The sequence below is a fragment of the Panthera tigris genome, chromosome C2 (assembly GCF_018350195.1).
Source record: "Panthera tigris isolate Pti1 chromosome C2, P.tigris_Pti1_mat1.1, whole genome shotgun sequence".
NCBI lineage: Eukaryota > Metazoa > Chordata > Mammalia > Carnivora > Felidae > Panthera > Panthera tigris.
This window is the reverse complement of record NC_056668.1, coordinates 64,862,779-64,883,760: the sequence shown is the minus strand read 5'-3', so window position 1 is coordinate 64,883,760 and position 20,982 is coordinate 64,862,779. Positions and strand designations below refer to the sequence as shown.

General features: G+C 37.8%; 1 protein-coding gene across 2 annotated transcripts in view; it reads left to right on the top strand.

The window, feature by feature from the left end:
* TMEM39A (transmembrane protein 39A) overlaps positions 1 to 20,982 on the top strand; it is a 30,767-nt gene that overhangs the window by 6,271 nt on the left and 3,514 nt on the right. For both annotated transcript variants that reach the window (XM_007098364.3, XM_042999150.1), the window contains exons 3-7: positions 634 to 856; positions 7,012 to 7,095; positions 10,885 to 11,039; positions 17,824 to 18,172; positions 18,947 to 19,134. In XM_007098364.3, coding sequence (XP_007098426.1) covers positions 634 to 856; positions 7,012 to 7,095; positions 10,885 to 11,039; positions 17,824 to 18,172; positions 18,947 to 19,134 — 999 coding nt within the window. The remainder of the gene's footprint in view (positions 1 to 633; positions 857 to 7,011; positions 7,096 to 10,884; positions 11,040 to 17,823; positions 18,173 to 18,946; positions 19,135 to 20,982) is intronic.

The following is a 20,982-nucleotide window of genomic DNA, read 5'->3' as shown; positions in this document are numbered from 1 at the left end:
TCCTGTTGGCAGTAGAGAGCCATTAAAGAGTTTTAGGTAAGACAGTAACACTATCAATTTCACTTTAGAAAGATCTCTGAAGGCAGGTTGGAGAATTTGATAGAGTTAATTTTAAGGAGATTACTTCAATAGTTTAGGTAAAAAATGGTAACTGCTTGAACTAAGGTATTGGGTTTAGAGAGGAGGGTACAGTGTAGAAAAAGTTTTATAAAGTAGAATATATAAGATTTAGAGAGTGATTAGGTATGGAGAGGCAGAGGAAAGTTCTAATATGACTCCCAAGTTTCTGATTTTGGCAGCTACTGAGTGGGCCATGAACTAGGATCAAGACTATAGGAGGAAGAACACAGCAATGTCCAGTAGATAGCATGATAACATGGGTCTGAAACTCAGCGGTGAGCTCTATGGGGAAAAATTTTAGTTTTCAGCACATTGGAGATCATGGAAGCTGTGGCCACATGTTAGATCACTGAGAGAGTGTGCATAGAGGGAGAGACAAGTAGGACATCCTAGGAGAGAGTTTGGGGGAAGGCCAACAGCTAAAAGGTTAATGGGGAAGGAAGCAGGGTCCTTTTATGCTCTATAACTCTGAAAGCTGTCACCATTTGAGTTAACCGTAGTTTTCTTTTTCAGGAATGGTAGTGCTATTGGCCTTCCGGTCCCACCTATCACAGCCTTAATCACCCCAGGTCCTGTTCGTCATTGCCAAATTCCTGATTTGCCTGTGGATGGGAGCCTGCTCTTTGAATTTCTCTTTTTCATCTACCTGCTGGTTGCTCTGTTCATCCAATACATCAATATCTACAAAACAGTGTGGTGGTATCCTTACAATCATCCTGCTTCTTGTACTTCACTGGTAAGTCTTAATAGGACTTTATGTGACTTAACCAAGAAACTAGTGGAAAGCCTATGTGTACAAATTACTTGTCTTAATAATTTTTCTTTCAATAAAATGTTTTTCTGTTAAACCACAGATTACTTTAAAAACTAATCTCATAAGATTGTTAAAATATAAATATCTGTCTTTGGTCCTTGACCAGACAAAGTAAAAATATAAATGAAATATAAATGAAAATACAAAAAACATTTAAATAATTCGTTACAATAATATCAAGGAAGAGTTTTGATACTTAGCTTTCTTTACACTGTCTTAAATTTGTTGGATATTTAAAGTGCCAATATGATTAAATTCTAGGAAATTTATCTTTTTAATGGCTATTTTAGGATAATGGCTGCTTCTATAACAGATAAACCTAAAATTGTATAATGCTTCAAACATGTAATATCTGAGGCAGTTGTTTTGGTTCACAGGATTAGCATGCTTCCATGTGGTCAGTCAAGGGACCCAGATGGAGACTCTTCTGTCTTCCAGTATGTGGCTTCCAAGGTGGCTGTGGTCCATCTCTGTCAGCCAGAAAGGGGAAAGAGCATAGGGAAGTATGAAGGAGAGTTTCTTGTGGGCCAGGCTCACATCATTGTCACATGCTTCCACTCCTAACTGCAAGGAGGCTAGAAACTATAATCCTTGCATAGGTTTTATTGTTATGGTGAATAAAATTGGGCTCTGTTACAAAAATAAAATGGAGACAAAGACTATCTTTGCTGAAGTATGTCAGAATATATTGTAGGTTTCTTCTGTGATCTTTCCATTTCTCTAGGAGAGCTGGGACAATCTCAGTGCAGAGAAGGTTCTCCATAGATGGGTATATAAAGTAACAAGTAAGGGTGCTCAGGTTACTTGATAGGTAAGTGGTTGGCAGTGGCAGATTTGGGTGGGTAGTGGAGATACACTCTAGGAGAAAGAAGACTATTGTGCTGGGTAGTTTATGTATCTGGGACTTATCAAGATTAGCAAACTTCCTTGGCCTGGTAAACATAGGACTCAAATGTGGACCAAAATCTTCAAAATGATATGGGAAGGGAATAAACATTAAACAAAACAAAACAAAACTTGTATCATTTGGTTGTTCCTGGAATTAACTATTAAGAATTTTCTTTCCGGGGACTCTGGGTGGCTCAGTTGGTTAAATGACTGACTCTTGGTTTCAACTTAGGTCATAATCTCATGGTTTGTGAATTTGAGCCCTGCATGAGGCTCCACACTGAAGCCCTGCTTGGGATTGATTCTCTCTCTCTCTCTCTCTCTCTCCTCCCCCCCCCTTCCTCTCCCTCTCCTCCCCCCCCCCCCCCCCCCCCGTCTTTCTCTCTTTACTCCTTCCCCACTCATCCTCGCTGTCTCTCAAAATAAGTAAACTTTAAAAAAAAGAATTTTCGGGTCACCTGGGTAGCTCGGTTGGTTAATCATCCAAGTTCGACTCAGGTCATTATCTCCTGGTTCATGGGTTTAAGCCCTATGTTGGGCTCTTCGCTGATAGCTCAGAGCCTGGAGCCTGCTTCGGGTTCTATGTCTCCTCTCTTCTCTCCTGTCTGTCTGTCTGTCTGTCTGTCTCTCTCAAAAATAAATAAATATTAAAAAAAAATTTCTTTGCATATTGATGATACACCTACTTAATACCAAGTAAGAGAATTTTGGTTTGTTTAAGAATTGTACCGATTTGGCACAGCTCTCGTGAGCTCACTTGCTCTTACATATCAAGAGTGTACTTTGTGTTTTAATAAACTTTCCTGGGGCGCCTGGGTGGCGCAGTCGGTTAAGCGTCCGACTTCAGCCAGGTCACGATCTCGCGGTCCGTGAGTTCGAGCCCCGCGTCAGGCTCTGGGCTGATGGCTCGGAGCCTGGAGCCTGTTTCCGACTCTGTGTCTCCCTCTCTCTCTGCCCCTCCCCCGTTCATGCTCTGTCTCTCTCTGTCCCAAAAATAAATAAAAAAAAAAAAAAAAAAAAACAAAAAACGTTGGAAAAAAACTTTCCTGCTTGTGTTATTCCAAAAACAAAAAAAAAAACCAAACCAAAAAAAAAACTTGTAATGATTCAGTGCCAAATTGTGTGCTTTTTTTTTTTTTTTAATAGCCTTTTCTCCTGGATTATGAATTTATTGAGTGCAGGAACTGTACTTTACCCTTCTTTGGCCATGTTGTTGTAAAATGAAGAGGTTGGATTAGATGATCTTTAAGGCTTCTTCCAGCTATGTAGCTCTTTAAGTAAATTCCTCACTATCTTAACGATGACATTGACAAACATTCATTGCTTACTATTCTTTGCAAGTATTACCTTATTTACTCCTTCTAAAAACAGGTACTACTGTTTGGTTCCCATTTTATAAATGAGAAATATGAGATCTAAAGATTGCAAAGCTGGCTCAAAATCACAGTAGTGACAGAATGAGTGCTCACTCAATGCTATGCTTTACTTTTTGTATTTATTCTGTATTTACTCCATAAGTACTTGCTGGGTAGTTCATTATTCAGTTTTCACTTTGCCATTCCATGGAAACTTCTCAGTTTTAAATTCATAAGCTGATCAAAGAACTCTTCTCTCAGTCAAATGTTTCTGGCAAGAGTTCTTTTAAAAGTCCCCTACAAATGTTGCCTTGCAACAAAGGGAGCCAGTGCTCCTGTCATAATCAGGAAGCCACTACTATAGCTGCTGAGTCCAGAATTATGCTTCTTTTGCTCTGACTCATAACAACAAAAATGAATGCCTTTTACCCTGCCCCATTTCACTCAGTTCTGAATTCAGATTTTATGTAATGCTTATGGTTGGCAGAAACTAAGTCAAATCTAGAACTTCAGTTGTAAGAAAGTCTGGAAATGTAGTTTTTAGCTTTCTGGTCTGTGCAGTAGAGGAAAGCACACTTAAAGCAGGTTATTCTGTGGATTGGCTCACTTATCTGCCATATATGGTCCTAGCTCACACAAAACTTAAAGTTCACTTGTGACGCAAAGAATAACATCTGTAGAACAGCAAGTAAGATTTTAGTCCATCCATCTGAAAGGGGCCTGAATCAGTGAGCTGTTCAAAGATGAATGGGCTCCAGAGACCTAGTTACTTCCTGTGACTGAAGGTATTCAAACATAGCAGATGGCTATGTGACTGGGATGCTCTAGAAGGGACTTAGATCTCAACTAGTGGTCTTTTTTTATTATGTGTGTCTGACTCAGAAATTTGTCAGACTTATATATTAAGTTTTTCTTTTTCCATTTCAAAATCTTAATAATTATCTAAAAGAAAATGTAGACCCCCTGAATAAGTAAAGTATTGTTCTAGCTATCAAGACATTAGATGAGTAAATTTTAACCCTAAGAAACATAAAAGCTAGAAGTAGCATAGTAAACTATTCAGAATAGTCAGGAGTGAAGGGTGATTAATCAGATATTCTGGTTTACAGGATTACCAGTTTTTGGTGATTCAGAATATAACAAAATTTGCTTAACAATATGATACATTAGGCACTTAAATCTTTTGATACAAAAATGTCTTAGATGGACTGGTGATAGTCCATAAATAAGACCATAAATAAGACCCTCAAACATTAGGTAGGGGTTGTAGTAAATTTGTTTGCATTATTTTGGAGGAGTGGGGTGAGCAAGAAGGAGTCTCAAAGCTAAGAGGGTATAGGGGTACCTGGGTGGCTCAGTCGGTTAGATGTCCAACTCTGATTTTGGCTCAGGTTGTAATCTCAAGGTTCATGGGATCAAGCCCTGTGTCCGGCTCTGCGCTTACAGTGCAGAGCCTGCTTGGGATTCTCTCTCCCTCTCTCTGTGCCTGTGTGTGTGCTCTCTCTCTCAAAAATAAATAAATGTTTAAAAAAAAAAAAAAAAAGCTAAGGGGCGCCTGGGTGGCCCAGTTGGCTGGACATCCAGCTTCGGCTCAGGTCATGATCATATGACTTGTAGGTTCGGGCCCTGTGTCGCGCTCTGTGCTGATGGCTCAGAGCCTGGATCCTGCTTCAGATTCTGAGTTTCCATCTCTCTCTGCCCCTCTCCCACTCACGTTCTGTCTCTCTCTCTCAAACGTTAAAAAATTTCTTTTAAATATGGGGGACCTGGGTGGCTCAGTCGGTTGAGCGTCCGACTTCAGCTCGAGTCATGATCTCACAGTTCGTGAGTTCCAACTGTGAGTTCAAGCCCAGCATCAGGCTCTATGCTGACAGTGCAGAGCCTGGAGCCTGCTTCAGATTCTGTGTCTCCCTCTCTCTCTCTGCCCCTTGCCTGCTCACACTCTGTCTCTCTGTCCCTCAAAAAAAATAAACATTAAAAAAATTTTTTTAAATAATATATGTAAACTCAATCTTTTGTTGCTCATTACCTCATTCCAGCCCTCTTGCTGATTTTCAGACCCATCAGGCATATATATTCCTGTCTTAGGGCTTCTGTGATTGCTTTTCCCTCTTCCTGGTGCTCTCTGCTGTCAGCTCTTGTCGTGGGTGATGCTTTTTTGTCATTCAGCTCCCAATCCAAATGCCACAGTCTCAGAGATGTCCTCCCTAACCAACAATTTAAGTTGACTCTGCACCTCTCATCCCAGTTATTATTTATCACGGTCTTATTTCTTGGGAGCAGTTATAACTGTCTAAAATGCTTTTGCTTGTTAGCTTGTCATTGCCCTTATACTTAAACAAATTTATGAAAGATATGGCTTTAGCTGCTGTAACAGGGTGGCTAAAGCAGAATAGAACTTTATTTCCTTATGAAATAAGAATTAAGCAGGTGAGGGGCATCTGGGGGTTCAGTCAGTAGAGCGTCAGCTCTTGGTTTTGGCTCAGGTTACAATCTCACAGTTTGTGGGATCAAGCCCCACATTGGGCTCTGCACTGACAGAGCAGAGCCTACTTGGGATTCTCTCTCTCTCTCTCTCTCTCTCTCTCTCTCTGCCCCTCCCCTGCTTATGATCTCTCATGCTCTCTTTCTCAAAATAAATTAAAAAAAAAAATTAAGTAGGTGATATGCCAGTGTGGCACCTCTTTGTTTCTATTGCTCTGCCAGCTCCAACATGCTTCTTCCAAATCATAGTCCAAGATAGCTACTCTGACTCCTGTCAGCACATATGGCCAGCAGGAAGGAGGAAAGGAGAAAGACAGCTCTTTCCTTTAAGGGCATGGCTTGGAAGTTATATATATCACTTCGTTCACATCCCTTAGCTATAAGTAGTTTTTGCAAGGGAGGCATGGAAATAAACCTGTAGTTAGCTAGGAGTCAGTGCCCACTTAAATTTGACTATGATGGCAGAAGAGACAACTAGTAATCTCTGCTATCTTTGCCTCTCACAGCACAATAAAAAGTAAGATCCAGGAGAGCAGGAACCTTGTCTGTCATTCTTCAGCAGTGTATCGTCAGTATCAAGAAGAGTACTTGGAGCACATTGTGGGTGCCCAGAACATATTTACTGACTGAATTAAGAAATTCAGCTTTTGAAGAAGGACTGTGGAAAGCTATTGACCTTTTGACCATCAAGATGAAAATACATCCCAGTTTTGTTTGTTGCTAATGATTTTTCATTTTGCTTATTATTTATATAGGCTTAGAATTAGAAGGAACCATATGCAACATCTAGATAATGCTGTCATTTCTTAGGAAGAAGAGATCAAATAGAGGACACGTTGTTAAATCAAGTTAAAGAGAAAGACCAAAGTGAATATAATTGATATATCAGCCAGGAGGGAGTTTAGGTTAGTAGATGCCCAATTAGATTAACATAAGCTTGCATAGAGAGACCAAAAATATTAACTCCTGAACGCTAAGAGTTCCATCTCATCCATTACATTTGACACTTATAAATATGGCATTTTAAATAAATTATTCTTGCTCTAATTCTGCAGGTTATCACTTTTTAACTCAAAGCTATAGTCTTTTCCTTTCAACACAGTAAACTTTCAAAGAAAGGAGAGGAATACATTCCAGATAGTTTAAAATAGTGTTTGTAAAGTTAAAGCAGTTTTTCATGAAAGGAGAAATAGAAGGTAGGTAGTCTCTTCAAGAGCTTTTAAATTCTTGTGGTCTGTATATGTAAGGTGATGTAAGGAAGATCTTTTGAGGGGGCAAACATTTTGGTGTAATATTTGCAGCCAGATACACATATTTCTTTCTGATGCAGTGATTTGTTTCTCTTAACAGAATTTTCATCTCATTGATTACCACCTGGCAGCATTCATCACAGTGATGCTTGCAAGGAGGCTTGTATGGGCCCTCATCTCAGAGGTAACAGCTCTAGAACACTATATTTTATCACTTGGAGCTAGATTAGTTACTAAGATGGATTCAAGCTGAATATGTGACGTGTCCAAATATAATTGACTACAATTACAAATTAATTTCTTTACTTCCACATGAGTTGTGCTAGTTATTTTTAAAAGGTTTTCCTACAATATGTTTAAAATTCAGTGTCCTGTGTTCAAGAGAACGGTTATAAATCTCATTAGTTTGATAGGAGCTTGTTTATAGTTTCCAACTTCTTCAATATAATCTTTCTTATTTTAGTAGTTATAGTAAGAATAGGATGAATTTTAAATAACTATTGATACGAAGAGTTATATATAAATGAACAGTTGCATCTAAAACTTTGTTTTAGGTAACATTTACTTGAAGTTATATACCATTTGTGGAGTTGCTAGCAAGAGATACTTGTTTGAGTTTATTAAAACTTGGAATTTTAAAATGACAACATCCAAATTTGCATAAGACTAATATTAAAGATTAGAATCTTAATGGGCAATAGAGGAAAGACTTGGGACGTTAATGTCTTTTTTAAATTACATGTTGTTGATATAAATGGCCATTGGTAATTATTCTTTAATATATTTGTAAACTCCAGTGAAGGAGGTAAAATGTGTTCTCTTAAGATTTTGTTATCTTATGCCCTATAAATGATTATGAAAACAAAAACAAAAAATCTTAGCTAAAGTGACTAAGAATTTTAATTTTGGAGTTTATAATTTAATGTATAGTTTTAAGTAAATAGTTACTATAATTACAGATAACTGAGAGTCAACTTTTTTCCTTCCAAAACATGAATGTTTTGTCTTTGTGTCTATAAGCTCTAATTTTCAGGAACCTTATTTCTTGTGAGCACAGAGTAAGTGCAGATGTTAAGTCATAACCTGAAAGGCATTTGAAATGAACCAAAAGTAGGATTCCCTGTTTTTTCACAGCGGGAAAGCCTGTCTAAAACCTTTTCTCCCAGGTTCGTTATTTAGATCATGAAAATAGATGCTTGCCTTTGGATATATTAAAATCTGTTCTTTCTTTAGAGGAACTCAGTGGAGTTTTATGCTTTTATCTGTGAAAACTGGCAGGATTTTGTTTCATCTCTTCAATTACTTAGAAATGGTACTTGTTTATGCCAAATTAGTATGTCCAGCTAATGTGTAAATTCCTTCATGACTGAGGTTTCTACCTTGGAGCTCCAAGGGCTATAACTTGACCTATTCTGTTGTTTCTTTTGCTAATGGCTTAACAGTAGCTTAACAATTTTTGCATGATCTTAGTTGGAAAGTGTTTAGCTGTTTTCTAAAGAAACCTGCAATTCTTACAGAGATCAAAATACTTAAATTTAAAAAGATTTCTGGTCAAAGACTTAAATCTGTAAGTTAAAGCCCATGAGAAAGAATTAAAGAATGTTTAGGTAGTTGTGGGATATGTACATAATGGAATAGCACACAGCCATTAAAAAGATGAAAATGTACTGACTACTAAGATATTAAGTGAAAAAAACAAAGTACAGAACAGTGTTTAAAATAAGGCAGGTGGAAGGAACAAAATACACCTGCTTATATATGAATAAATTATCTGTAGAAGGACATACGAACTAATAATGGACTGCCTAGTTATGTCTGGGAACAAGACCATTAGGAGGGAAATTTCACTACAAACACTATTACACATTTTGTATTTTGAGCACTGACTATATTACCTATTCAGAAATTAAAAATAAGAGCTGTATAGTGATTCTTTTCCTTAAAAAAAGCTAAATTAGATAAGAACCATCATCTCTCCTTCCTTCCATTAAAATGTTTACATTCTTTTTTCTTTTCTTTTTTTTTTTTGCTTAAATCAGAAAGTATCCCTACCTTGAGAAAGACCATTTTTAAGGAGAGGCTGGAGGTAATTAATTCAGAAAGCTAAATACTATTCTCGGAGGAATACCTCCCAACTAGATAAGACTGTTCATTCACCTCCAGGCCAATTCTACTTCTCTATTTGCTCCACAAGACCAAAAAGTTATTCAGCTATTCTTCTACCAACCTGAGGCAACTCCCTTTTTAAAAAATTATTTTTGTAAATAGGAAAATAGCATATTTTACTGAAAAAAATTGGAAAACACTAAAATATAAAGCAGGAAAAAATGGTAACTTACAACCTCATTATTGAGAAGACCATATTTTTGTATATTTCCTAATCTTTATTTGTATATATACTGTACTTCTCAATTAACATAATATTAGGAATATTTTTCTACTCTTTACCTGGCTTGTTTTTGCTTATTCTTTAGATCTCAGCTGAAATATCACTTCCTCAGAAAGCTTTCCCAATGATTAGGGGTCTCTTGTTATTTGCTCTCCTTAACAGCCTACTCTTTTCCTGTAGCACTTATACCACAATTATAAAAATAATTATTTTGTGTAAATATCAATTGTCTTTTATTTCGGCAGCCTCATAAAGACAGAAGTCTTATTTGTCTTGGTTATTACTGTGTCCCTAGGGCCTGATACAGTATCTGTCATACATAACATAGTGGTTAAGAGCTTGGACTTTGGAATAAGGCAAAAATGATAAATACATCCAAGCTCTGCTACTCTGGTGACATTGGTCAGAAACAGCCTTTAAATTTTGAAAATGGAGGCAATGGCATAATTCCAGCAGCTTTGACACATGAGGTACATTGGCATGAGGTATATATCAGGGTAGTAATACACAATTATTTGCCCTGCTGTGACTGAGAACAGTTTGAACCTTCTCCATAGTTTGAGGCTTAGGGTATTAATTCACCTGCTTCTTTGCATTTATAAGTAACTATATAAATATTATATATTGCATGTATATTATATATGCTATGTAGTATGTTGGGTAAACTAAGAAACGGATATATGAAGGACCTGAAAGTCTCTTTATTCCCTCCCATTGCTATTGACCCCACATAATTTTTTTCTTCTTTCTGTATTCTGACACTGCTGTTTTGAGGTTGTAGGAATCTACCATTTTCCCCTGCATTTTGCTCATTCTCTTCTTACTAGTTCATTGTAAAAGAAAATAACATTGTAAAACTTCATGTTTAGATAAGTACGCTTTCTTACTGTATTTAATCAGTTTTTAAAATGTGAGATTAAGAACAAATATTTGAATAGCTGTGATATAAAGAAGTGGAAGTGATTGTACATTATTTCCATGTTTGCAAAAGTCAAAAAAAGAAAGTTTTATTTACATAGGGATTTGTCAGAGAAGGTCTGATTATTTTCTGAATCTTCAGTAATTTATTACACATTAATTCAGCAAATAGATTGGGGGGAAGATTGCAAGAAAAATGGAAATGTTGTTACTCCTGTTGAGGTCATTACAGTTTAATCTGAAGTCAGATAAATTAATGGTTCAATATCTTTATGTACATAAAAATCACCTGGTAGATTATTAAAATACAGGTTCCTTCACTTACAGCTTTGTTCTCTATCTGTAAGGAAAGGCAATAGGAATTTGCAAGTTCAGTAAGTAGCCCAAGTAACTCTGATGAATGTGGCTCTCATACTTTGAGAAGCCCTAATGTAAACAAATTAGACAATGTCATAAGAACTTAAAGAACCAAGAAATTTCCTGAAGAGGTCTGAATCTTTAAAAATGAGGAAGGTAAGTGGGATGAGACAGTTTTTCTCCCACCACCCCCGCCTCCTTTTTTTGGTCACAGATTTCCACTAAATCTACTAATTCCTTACTTGAGTCATATTGCTTTTGAATAAGGCCATTTATAAAATGTTCCTTTTGGTGGTTCCAAACTTCCAGGCCACTAAGGCGGGTGCGGCATCTATGATTCACTACATGGTTCTGATATCAGCTCGTTTGGTGCTACTTACTTTATGTGGATGGGTACTTTGTTGGACCCTCGTCAATCTCTTCCGAAGCCATTCAGTGCTCAATCTCCTTTTCCTTGGCTACCCGTGAGTACTCCAGTTTTACCATTGTATTAGTAAGTTTTTAAAGAAATAATTTGGGTCAAGCAAACAGTAGTATAAAAGTGAGGAAAAGGAAATTCTTCGAATATAAACCAAAAGTTTAGAAAATTGGAAAGATGAGTGGATAGGGTGACCATATAATTTATTTTCTACACTAGGACACAATTGGAGCAATAGGCTTAAACCAGGACTGTCCCAAGAAACTTGAGAGGTATGCTATTCTACCAGTGGAGAATATTTTAATTGGCTCTCTTCACCAAATAAAGGGACCTGGTACAGCCTGTATTGACACAAATGATGGGTAGTGTTAGTTGAATGGACTGGCTCAACCAGTCTTACTCTTTTGGTCAAAGTACTTTGATATTTGGGTTCATGTAACAAATATGCTGTACTCATGCCCTATAGACTTACCTTTTTTGACCAGCATTTTATTATGGAAACTTAAAAAAAAATTTTTTTAATGTTTGTTTATTTTTGAGAGAGAGACAGAGCATGAGCTGGGGAGGGGCAGAGAGAGAGGGAGACACAGAATCCAAAGCAGGCTCCAGGCTCTGAGCTGTCACCACAGAGCCAGATGTGGGGCTCAAACTCACGAACTGCGAGATCATGACCTGAGCCAAAGTCGGACGCTTAACTGACTGAACCACCCAGGCGCCCTGTGGAAATTTTAAACACGTGAGATTGAAAGAATTTTTCAGCAAACACCTGTGCAACCGCATCTAAATTTCACCCATTAATGTTTTACTATCATTGCATAACACATAACTGTCCAACATTCCTCTGTCCATCTATCAGTCCACCTTGTTTTTGACGCATTTCAAAGTTAAGTTGCAGACCTCAGTTCACTTCTTCCAAAATATGTCAGCCTATGCATATCAGTCACTAGAGTTTGATATTTGTTTACAGTTTTTCTTTTGAGGTAAAATTAATACATAAAATTCACAAATCTTGTGTACATTTGCTGAGTTTTGATAAATGCATACACTTATAAGTCAGATCTGTGTCCCAATATAGTACATGACCATTATTCTAGAGGTTCCTTCATGCCTCTTTCCAAACACCACCAACCACTTCCCAGAGGTAATCACTGTTTTAATTTTTTTTCCACCATAGATTAGTTTGCCTGTTCTAGAATTTCATATAAATGGAATTATACTGGATATACACTTTTGTGTAAAGCTTCTCTCAGCATATTGTTTTTGAGATTTATCCATGTGGTTACATATATCAGTAACACTTCATTGTATGAATATACTACAGTTTGTTTATTCTCCTACTATTGAATATTTGGATTGTTTCCAGTTTGGGGATATTACTAAGAATAAAACTGTTAGGTACATTCTTACACAAGTCTTTTTGTGAAGAAATGTTTTCATTCTCTTGAGAGAAATATCTAAGAGAGGCCTTGCTAGGCCATAAGGTAGGAGTATGTTTAGTTTTATAAGAATCTACCAGACCTCTTCACAAAGACGTCGTATCCTTTTACCCCCCACCAATTCTATAAGAATTCTAGTTGCACCACACGTTTGTTAGCATTTGATGTTTTCTGTTTTTAAAGTTCATTTATTTATTTTGAGTGAGAGAGAGCATTCACGTGTGCGTGAGCAAGGGAGGGGCAGAGAGAAAGAGAGAGAATCCCAAGCAGGCTTCATGCTGTTAGCATGGAGCTAGATGCATGGCTTGATCCCAGTAACCGTGAGATCATGACGTGAGTCAAAGTCAAGAGTTGTACACCCAACCAACTAAGCCACCCAGGCATCCCTGGTGTTTTTAAAATTTTAGCCATTCTGATCAATGTATAGTTGCAACTTACTGTACATGTTGGCTTTTTAAACTGTTTTGCATAGTTTAACTTCTATGCCTTGGGCCAATACTTTCTTCATTGGATGTTAATGGATAGCTGTCATTCTTTGAGCTGTTCTGTGCTAAGTGCTAGGCTAGGTGTTTATAAACATCACCTCATGAAATCATACCATAACTCAGGAGGCAGTGTAGTCGCCATAACGGATGCAAAGTATTCGGGGCTTTAAAAAGTTAGACGTTTATTTCTGTACAGTATGTGTGTAAATCATATTGGATAGCTGTGGCAGCTAGCTCCATGGTGTTGGGACCTAAGCTCCTGCTATCTTTTTTACTCCACACTCCCTAGCAGGATAGATTGTAAAGGACTTTGGAAATTTGCAGCTGTATCTGATCTAAAAATTCTATTGCAGTGGAAGAACAGGAGCACAGTGGCTGTTGGCAGACAGCAGGGTTTGCCACAGGTAAAGACAGATTAAGAGTCTAAAATAAACTTATCCGTGGTCAGACAGTTAGTGAGAAAGACTCTGGCCTTTTTGATTTCAGAGCTCTTGTCTGCACCATTACTCTGTAATCAGTAGTTCTCAAAGTGTGGTTTCCAGAACCAGCAGCATTAGCATCAGCTGGAAAGTTTTTAGAAATAGAAATTCTCAGAATCTGCCCCAAATCTTCTGAAACAGAAACTTCGGAAAGTAGGACCCAGCAATTTGTCTTTTAACAAGCCCTCCAGATGATTCTGACGCTTGCTCAAGTTTGAGAATCATTGTTTTATATAACCATTTATGGTACTGAAGCGTAAGCATGAATTTAACAGTTACGTAGCATAAAATCAAGATATAATCAAAGATTGTATGAACAGGGATGATAGGAAGTCTATTGGTATACTATGGTAGGCCTGATTATACTGTTTAATTAAGGCAGTCATCAACTCAGTTTATTAGTATTAAGCTTTTTGCCTGTAAAATGAATTTTCTATGTTACAAACATTTTGCATGACTCATATTTCTTATAAGGTATAATATTTTACATCAGTTGTTTCTTTATTTCTAGATTAATATTTCAGCTGCTTCAACTGAAATGATTTCATTACTCTATTTATCAACAACAGCTGGTTGAATCCATTAGAAGGTTTTTTTGTTTTTTTTAATTTTTTTTTTTTAAGTTTATTTTTGAGAAAGAGCATGAGCAGGGGAGGGACAGAGAGAGAGAAGGAGACACAGAATCTGAAGTAGGCTGTAGGCTCTGAGCTGTCAGCACAGAGCCTGACACGGGGCTCAGACCCAAAAACCAGGAGATCATGACCTGAGCCGAAGTCAGATGGTCAACCGACTGAGCCACTCAGGTGCCCCATTGTTTTTTTTTTTTTTAATGTTTGTTTATTTTTGAGAGAGAGAGAGAGAGAGCACAAGTGGGGGAGGGGCAGAGAGAGAGGAAGACACAGAATCTGAAGCATGCTCCAGGTTCTGAGCTGTCAGCACAGAGCCAGATGGGCTCGAACCTACAAACTGTGAGATCATGACCTAAGCCGAAGTCAGATGCTTAACCAACTGAGTCACCCAGGTACCTCTGAATCCATTAGAAGGTTAAACCTATTTGATTTGAAAGGCTAATTATGGATATATCAAGGAATATTTTGGCTAAGTTTAAAAGGATTACCATATCAAAATGGCTAGCAAACTTTTTAGGAATAGAAAGAAGCTTATTAATTTTTGAAGGCTCTCCACACTCCTGCAACAGAGTGAAATAAGTGTGTAATTTAAACAGTTTATATTTAAATATATTTACTTTCTTCAATTTTTAAAAGTTGTATAATCTTTTATTTAACTTCAATTTAAAAATTAAGTATGCTAAATATAAAATACTAGATAATGGCAATAATCACATCTTATTTTCTTGTTTATTCATAGATTAAAAAAGAAAGGGACTCTTTTCTGCCTTTTTTTTTGTTTTTTTTAAATATGATTCTCAGCTAGTTTCTCAGTTTAGGGTAAGTTAGTCCAATGACTAACAGTTTTAGCTCTTACATTTATTTTAAATCTATCCAGGGGGATGGGGGAGAGGGGAAAATGGATGATAGGCATTGAGGAGGGCACTTGTTGGGATGAGCACTGGGTGTTGTATGTAAGCAATGAATCACAGGAATCTACCCCTAAAATGAAGAGCACACTGTATGTTAGCCAACTTGACAATAAATTATATTTTAAAAATAATAATAAAATTTTTAAAAAATTAAAAATTAAAAAAAAAAAGAATCTGTCCACTGCTCCCTGTAACCTCTGCTATTATATTCTAAACCTCCATTTGGTCTTCTGGTAATCCATTCTTGCCCTCCTCCTTTCCATTTTTCACTGTAGCTATAATGATTTTCAAAATGAAAGTTGAATCATGTTACTAACCTTCTTTAAAATTCTTTAATAAATCATTTCCTTTACCCCCTTTACCTTACAGAGAGCCCTTCATAGTCTAAGCTTTTGATGTTACCTTTCTCTCATTCTATGAGTTTCTCTCATTCTACCCTGGATCAGTTACCTATTGCCATATAATGCTGTAACAAACAACTGCAAAACCATGGTAGCATACCACAGTACATATTGATCATGCATGAGTTGGGGTCATCCGAAGTCTGGAAGCTTACCTGATCTTAGCTATGTTTAGTCACATTTGTTGGATTGACTGGCTGTCAGTTTAAGTAACTAGGACAACTCAGTTTTGCTCCATGGGTCTCTTCATGCTCTGGCAGGCTAGACTTGAATACATGAAATTGATCAGATCCATTTCAAGCTTCTGATCACAGCATGTCTACTGACATTCCTTGGGCCAGAACAGATCACATTGTTGAGCCCATTGTGGGTATAGGGCAGGATCACTTCACACACAGAGGGCTATGTGGTGAGACTACAAAGAAGGGTTAAGAAATGGGGCCATCACTGCAGTCTGCCTTGCACCCTAGCCTCTTATCCCATCTTTACATGTGCAGTTTGTTTCGGCAGTATTGAACTTACAGGCTTCTCTGGCCTTCACAGTTTTGCACGTGTGAGTTCTGTTACTTCTGCATTTATTCCTTCCCACAGGGCATATACACAGTGGATCCCGGACTTGTTAACCATCTTCTTACTTAGTAACAAGCTCATTTTTTTTCCCACTGTAGAAAACTATGAACAGGTGAATTTGTTAATTTTTTATAAAATACATAACTAAATAGGATATCTTTTTATTTGCTATTTTCCATATCTGAACTTATGCCAGCAAATAGAGCATTTTATTTACAATGCATAAGTCACAATGTGGACGTTACTTAATAAAGACTTGGGAAAGAATTTTTTAAAGTTTTAAAGAGCCAAGGGTGAAATAACTATAAGAAGTTATGAAAAGTCTCAAAATATTCAGGCCTTTAATCAAGTTACTCTACTTGTAGAGATTTATTTATTGTATTTATAGAATTTTTTTTCATTAATCCATTAGATACTTACTGAGTTCCTAGTATATTTCAGTCACTTTTCTACACATCAAGGATATAGTAGTGAATTAAGCAGACCAAAATCTCCGGTTCACGGAACTTACATTGTAGTGAGGGAGATAGACCAAGCGAAAAAATAACAAATAAAAAACCTAATACACATGTAAAATAGATGGAGTAGAAAGATCTGTGAAGAAAAATAACCAGGCAAGGGGACCTAGGAGTGCCTGTAGGATCAGGATGGGTGATATAGTCAGGAGGCAGGGAGCCCCTCACTAAGAAGGGGAAGTTTGAGGGGTGCCTGGGTGGCTCAGTCAGTTAAGTGTTTGACTTTGGCTCAGGTCATGATCTCATGGTTCATGAGTTCGAGCCCCACATCGGGCTCTGTGCTGACAGCTCAGAGCCTGGAGTCCGCTTGAAATTCTGTCTGCCTCTCTCTCTCTGCTCCTCTCCTGCTCGCACTCTGTCTCTCTCTCTCTCTCTCAAAAATAAATAAACATTTAAAAAAAGTGGGGGTAGTTTTAAGTGAACAGTCTGCAATTTGGCACCTGGGTGGCTCAGTCGGTTGAGCATCTGACTTCAGCTCAGGTCATGATCTCGTGGTTTTTGAGTTCGAGCCCCACATCAGGCTCTGTGCTGATAGCTCAGAGCTTGGAGTGTGCTTCAGTTTCTGTGTCTCCCTCTCTCTCTGCCCCTCTCCTGCTCTCGTGCTCGCTCTCTCTCTCTCAAAAATAAGTAAACATTAAAAAAAGAAAAAAAAATTAACAGAGGTAAACAAAGATCATGTAGGAAAGTGCTTATCCATATATTGATATTTATGGTAATGCAAAATAAGAAACAGCCTAAGTTTCCAACAAGAAATAGGTAAATTATGGTACATCTGTATGAGAACACTATAGTATCTTTAAAAATTGTTGTGGAAAAAATATTAATTACTTGGAAAAATGCTCAAAATATACACTCACATATAATCACCCACTCAGTTAAAACAAGATACAGGGGCATCTGGGTGGCTAAGTCACTAAATCACTAAATCTGATTTTGGCTCAGGTAATTTCTTTTCATGGTTCATGTGTTCAAGTCCTGCATTGGCGTGGAGCCTGCTTGGGATTCTTTCTCTCGCCCTTTCTCTCTCTGCCCCTCCCCTGCTCACATGCTAATAAATAAATAAACTTAAAAATATATATATACAAAAGTTTTTGCTGTATGAGGCTTAACATATAAAAAAAGCAAGCATGAAGTCTGTGCACCCAGTTGTAAAAATTATAAAACCGATTATTTTTTAGGTGTTTTCTATTTTGTCGTGATTTTCTGTAGTCTTCTGTTATTCTACAATGAATGTATATTGCCTTTATGGGAAGAAATTAAAGGACTTCCCCAGTAATGAATTTACCACAGCAAAGTCCCTGTTACATTCACACTGGTGAATCATGACTATTTTACTAACATAGTTATCAGATTTGATCTTAGGGGCATCTGTGGTCCTTTTTTCATATTTACCTTTTTCTACAGGTTTGGTGTTTATGTTCCTCTCTGCTGTTTCCACCAAGATAGTAGAGCTCATCTTCTTCTCACAGACTATAACTACATGGTTCAGCACCAGGCGGTAGAAGAGAGTGCCTCAACTGTGGGTGGCTTGGCCAAATCCAAAGACTTTCTCTCCTTACTGCTGGAGTCCCTAAAAGAACAGTTTAATAATGCCACGCCCATCCCCACCCACAGCTGCCCCCTATCTCCAGACCTCATTCGCAATGAAGTAGAGTGTCTGAAAGCCGATTTCAACCACAGAATCAAGGAAGTTCTCTTCAACTCCCTCTTCAGTGCCTACTATGTCGCATTTCTACCCCTGTGTTTTGTGAAGGTAAGTGGTTACTTTTGTATGCCTCCTGGATTTGTGTGTGAATGACATAAACTGGGTATTTCTTATTTAATCCCCCTTTTCTCTGTCTCCCCTTTGGCAGCCTGGATTGGTGGAGTTCGGCTGCATCTGGAGTGCACTAATACCGCTCCTGGTTGGCGGATAGGTATTTCCATATATGTGATGCACCCGTGGTGGTCCCCTCTTTTTTTCTTTCTTTTTTAAAGTTTTTTTTTTTTTTTTTTTTCAGTTTCTGGGGAGAATAAAACTTGTGTTTATAATAGAATCAGTATGTAGTAGTTTAAGAGGACTGAGGTTTCAGCCTATTGTAGTTGATCTTAACATGGTTAATCAGGAGTTTCCTTGAACTTAATCTAACCTTTATCTAAACTTCAATTTACTTCAGTAGAAAAGAAAAATGGTCTGGATGTCACTTGGGCCCAAAATCTTTTGGGACATTTTAGTGCCCTTTCTTTACCCTTTGAGAAGCACATCTGCAGCCGGATGGTCATTCACAGAGAGCACTCACCTCTTCTAGAAAGAAAGCACTTAAAATATAATTGCCTCTCCCTCCCAACCCTAATTCATACAGCCAGAAAGTCAGGTTGAAGGATTTTGGAGGACTCTGCTCTTGAACTTTCTGCACGGACAGCAGGACAACCAATGCATGTGTGACTCAGTGTGGCATTTGTCTGCAGGGCGTATGTACACGCACCCATCCTTACCTTCTTGCTTACCAGTGCATGGATCATTTCTCCCTCTTCTGATCTCTTCCAGAGTACCCAGTACTATGACATGCGCTGGTCATGTGAACACCTCATTATGGTGTGGATCAATGCTTTTGTCATGCTCACCACACAACTTCTGCCATCCAAATACTGTGATTTGCTACATAAATCAGCTGCTCACCTGGGCAAGTGGCAGAAGCTCGAACATGGGTCCTACAGCAATGCTCCACAGCACATGTGAGTAGCCTGAGGGTAAAGCCATATCACACCTTTCTACATGCTGCTGATCATGTTTACTTGCTTTGTGTGTCATTCTTGTTCTTGGCTTTGAACATTTGAGGTTTTTTTTTGTTTGTTTGTCTGTCAACATGGATGCTTGTCATCACTCTAAACTGAACACAGGGGACATTAACTCATTCCCACCACCACCCCCCAAGACCCTCCTTAAATGCCTCCTACCTTTCAACTGCCCAGTCACTCTAGAGTTTGTAATTTGTTTCCCAAGCTGTAATATTGGAGTTTTCTTTCAGTCTTAACCCTTTGCCCAAATTCACAGAGTCATGATATATTTTTAATTCTCTTTGAAAGACTGTAAGATTCATCTTCTCATCTTCATTGCCACAGCTAAATAGTTGCTAGCTAATCATCTCACACACCGGCAGCTAAAATTTGCTTCTCTCATCTTTTCTTTCTAATAAATGCAAATTTGTTCTGGTAATTTTCCTTGCTTCCTTTTTTTGTTATTTTTTCCCTCTAAACTCACTAATGAATGTCTCTCTGCTTTTCCCATATTTAAATGAAAACTGTCCCTAATTGAGTTCTCTGTAAGCATTTCTCTCATTGTGTTCCCTTATCAGTCATTTCTCTGCATGGTCCCTGTGATCCAAAATGCCTAACTTTGGAACCCTTTGGTTCTCTCACTTCTGAGCCCTCACCATACCTTCCTCTCAGACCTGGACCATCTTCATCTTCTTCCCTTTTATAATTGGAACATTTCACAAATTTCATCATCTAGAAATTCTTTCCTAATTAAGTGGGACAGATTGAGGGGACCTTCCCTTCCCCTCTCCCCCTCAGAGTCCTCCCTTCAATTATCTGCCTTGATGTCTGATACAGATTAGCACAGGCCTTCAAGCCCAGGAACTGAAAGAGATTGGGCCAGGCTGAAAAGAAACCCGACTGTGGGCAAAGGACAGATTTCAATAAAAATTGAAAATACAATCCACAGTACTAGTACTGTGCATCTTCAGGCTCCTGATGGCACATGGCCATGAGGTGTATCATCACTTTAATGCTGGTAAGTGTGAGTAAGGCTGATGGAACATTTTCTGAACTGGGAAAGCTTCAGGGTGCTAGACGTTTTTTTTTTTTTTTTTTTTTAACATATCTAAAATGCTGTCCCAGTTCTTACCCTAGGAAACTAACATTTCCAAAATCAGCAAGAGATGAATTAACTTAGATTTTTTAAAAAGCTTAACCTGAAGATCCCCATCCCCACCCCAACTCCATTACATTGGTGCTGGAAAGAATGAAGCTTCTTCCATAACTTCTTTTTCCTAGAGAAACTTCTATAAAAATAAACCAAGAAAGTGGTAAAAAGAAAAGTCTGTGTGTCAGTACCTTGTGTGTCTCTGTGTTCTGTATAGCTTCACACATATATGAGGCATTTGAAGTATGTGACAAATTGATATTCTATAGCTTTTGGGGATGTAATTCTGCAGTAAATGTCATGCTAATTCGACAGTATATTCATTTTCCACTACTCTTACTACCATCCGCTCTCTCTTCTTGTTGGTTTTCTCCAGCATTTCCATCCATAGATTTTGCTCACTTGGGATTGAGATGACCATCCATCTGCTTACATTCGATTTTCTGGCTCATAGATGCCTTACACATTTATTTTGGCTCATTCTCCTAAGCCTCTTAAGTCCCTTGACACTGAGTTAACTATATCACTTTGTAACATCTCTACTCTATAGCAGTGAAGTTATGATAATAAATAACTTTCTACTCTTTCCAGTTTGTGCAGTTACTGTATTCTCAGAATTCAGGCAGATGAAGCCTTGAATACTTAATCCCTTCCAT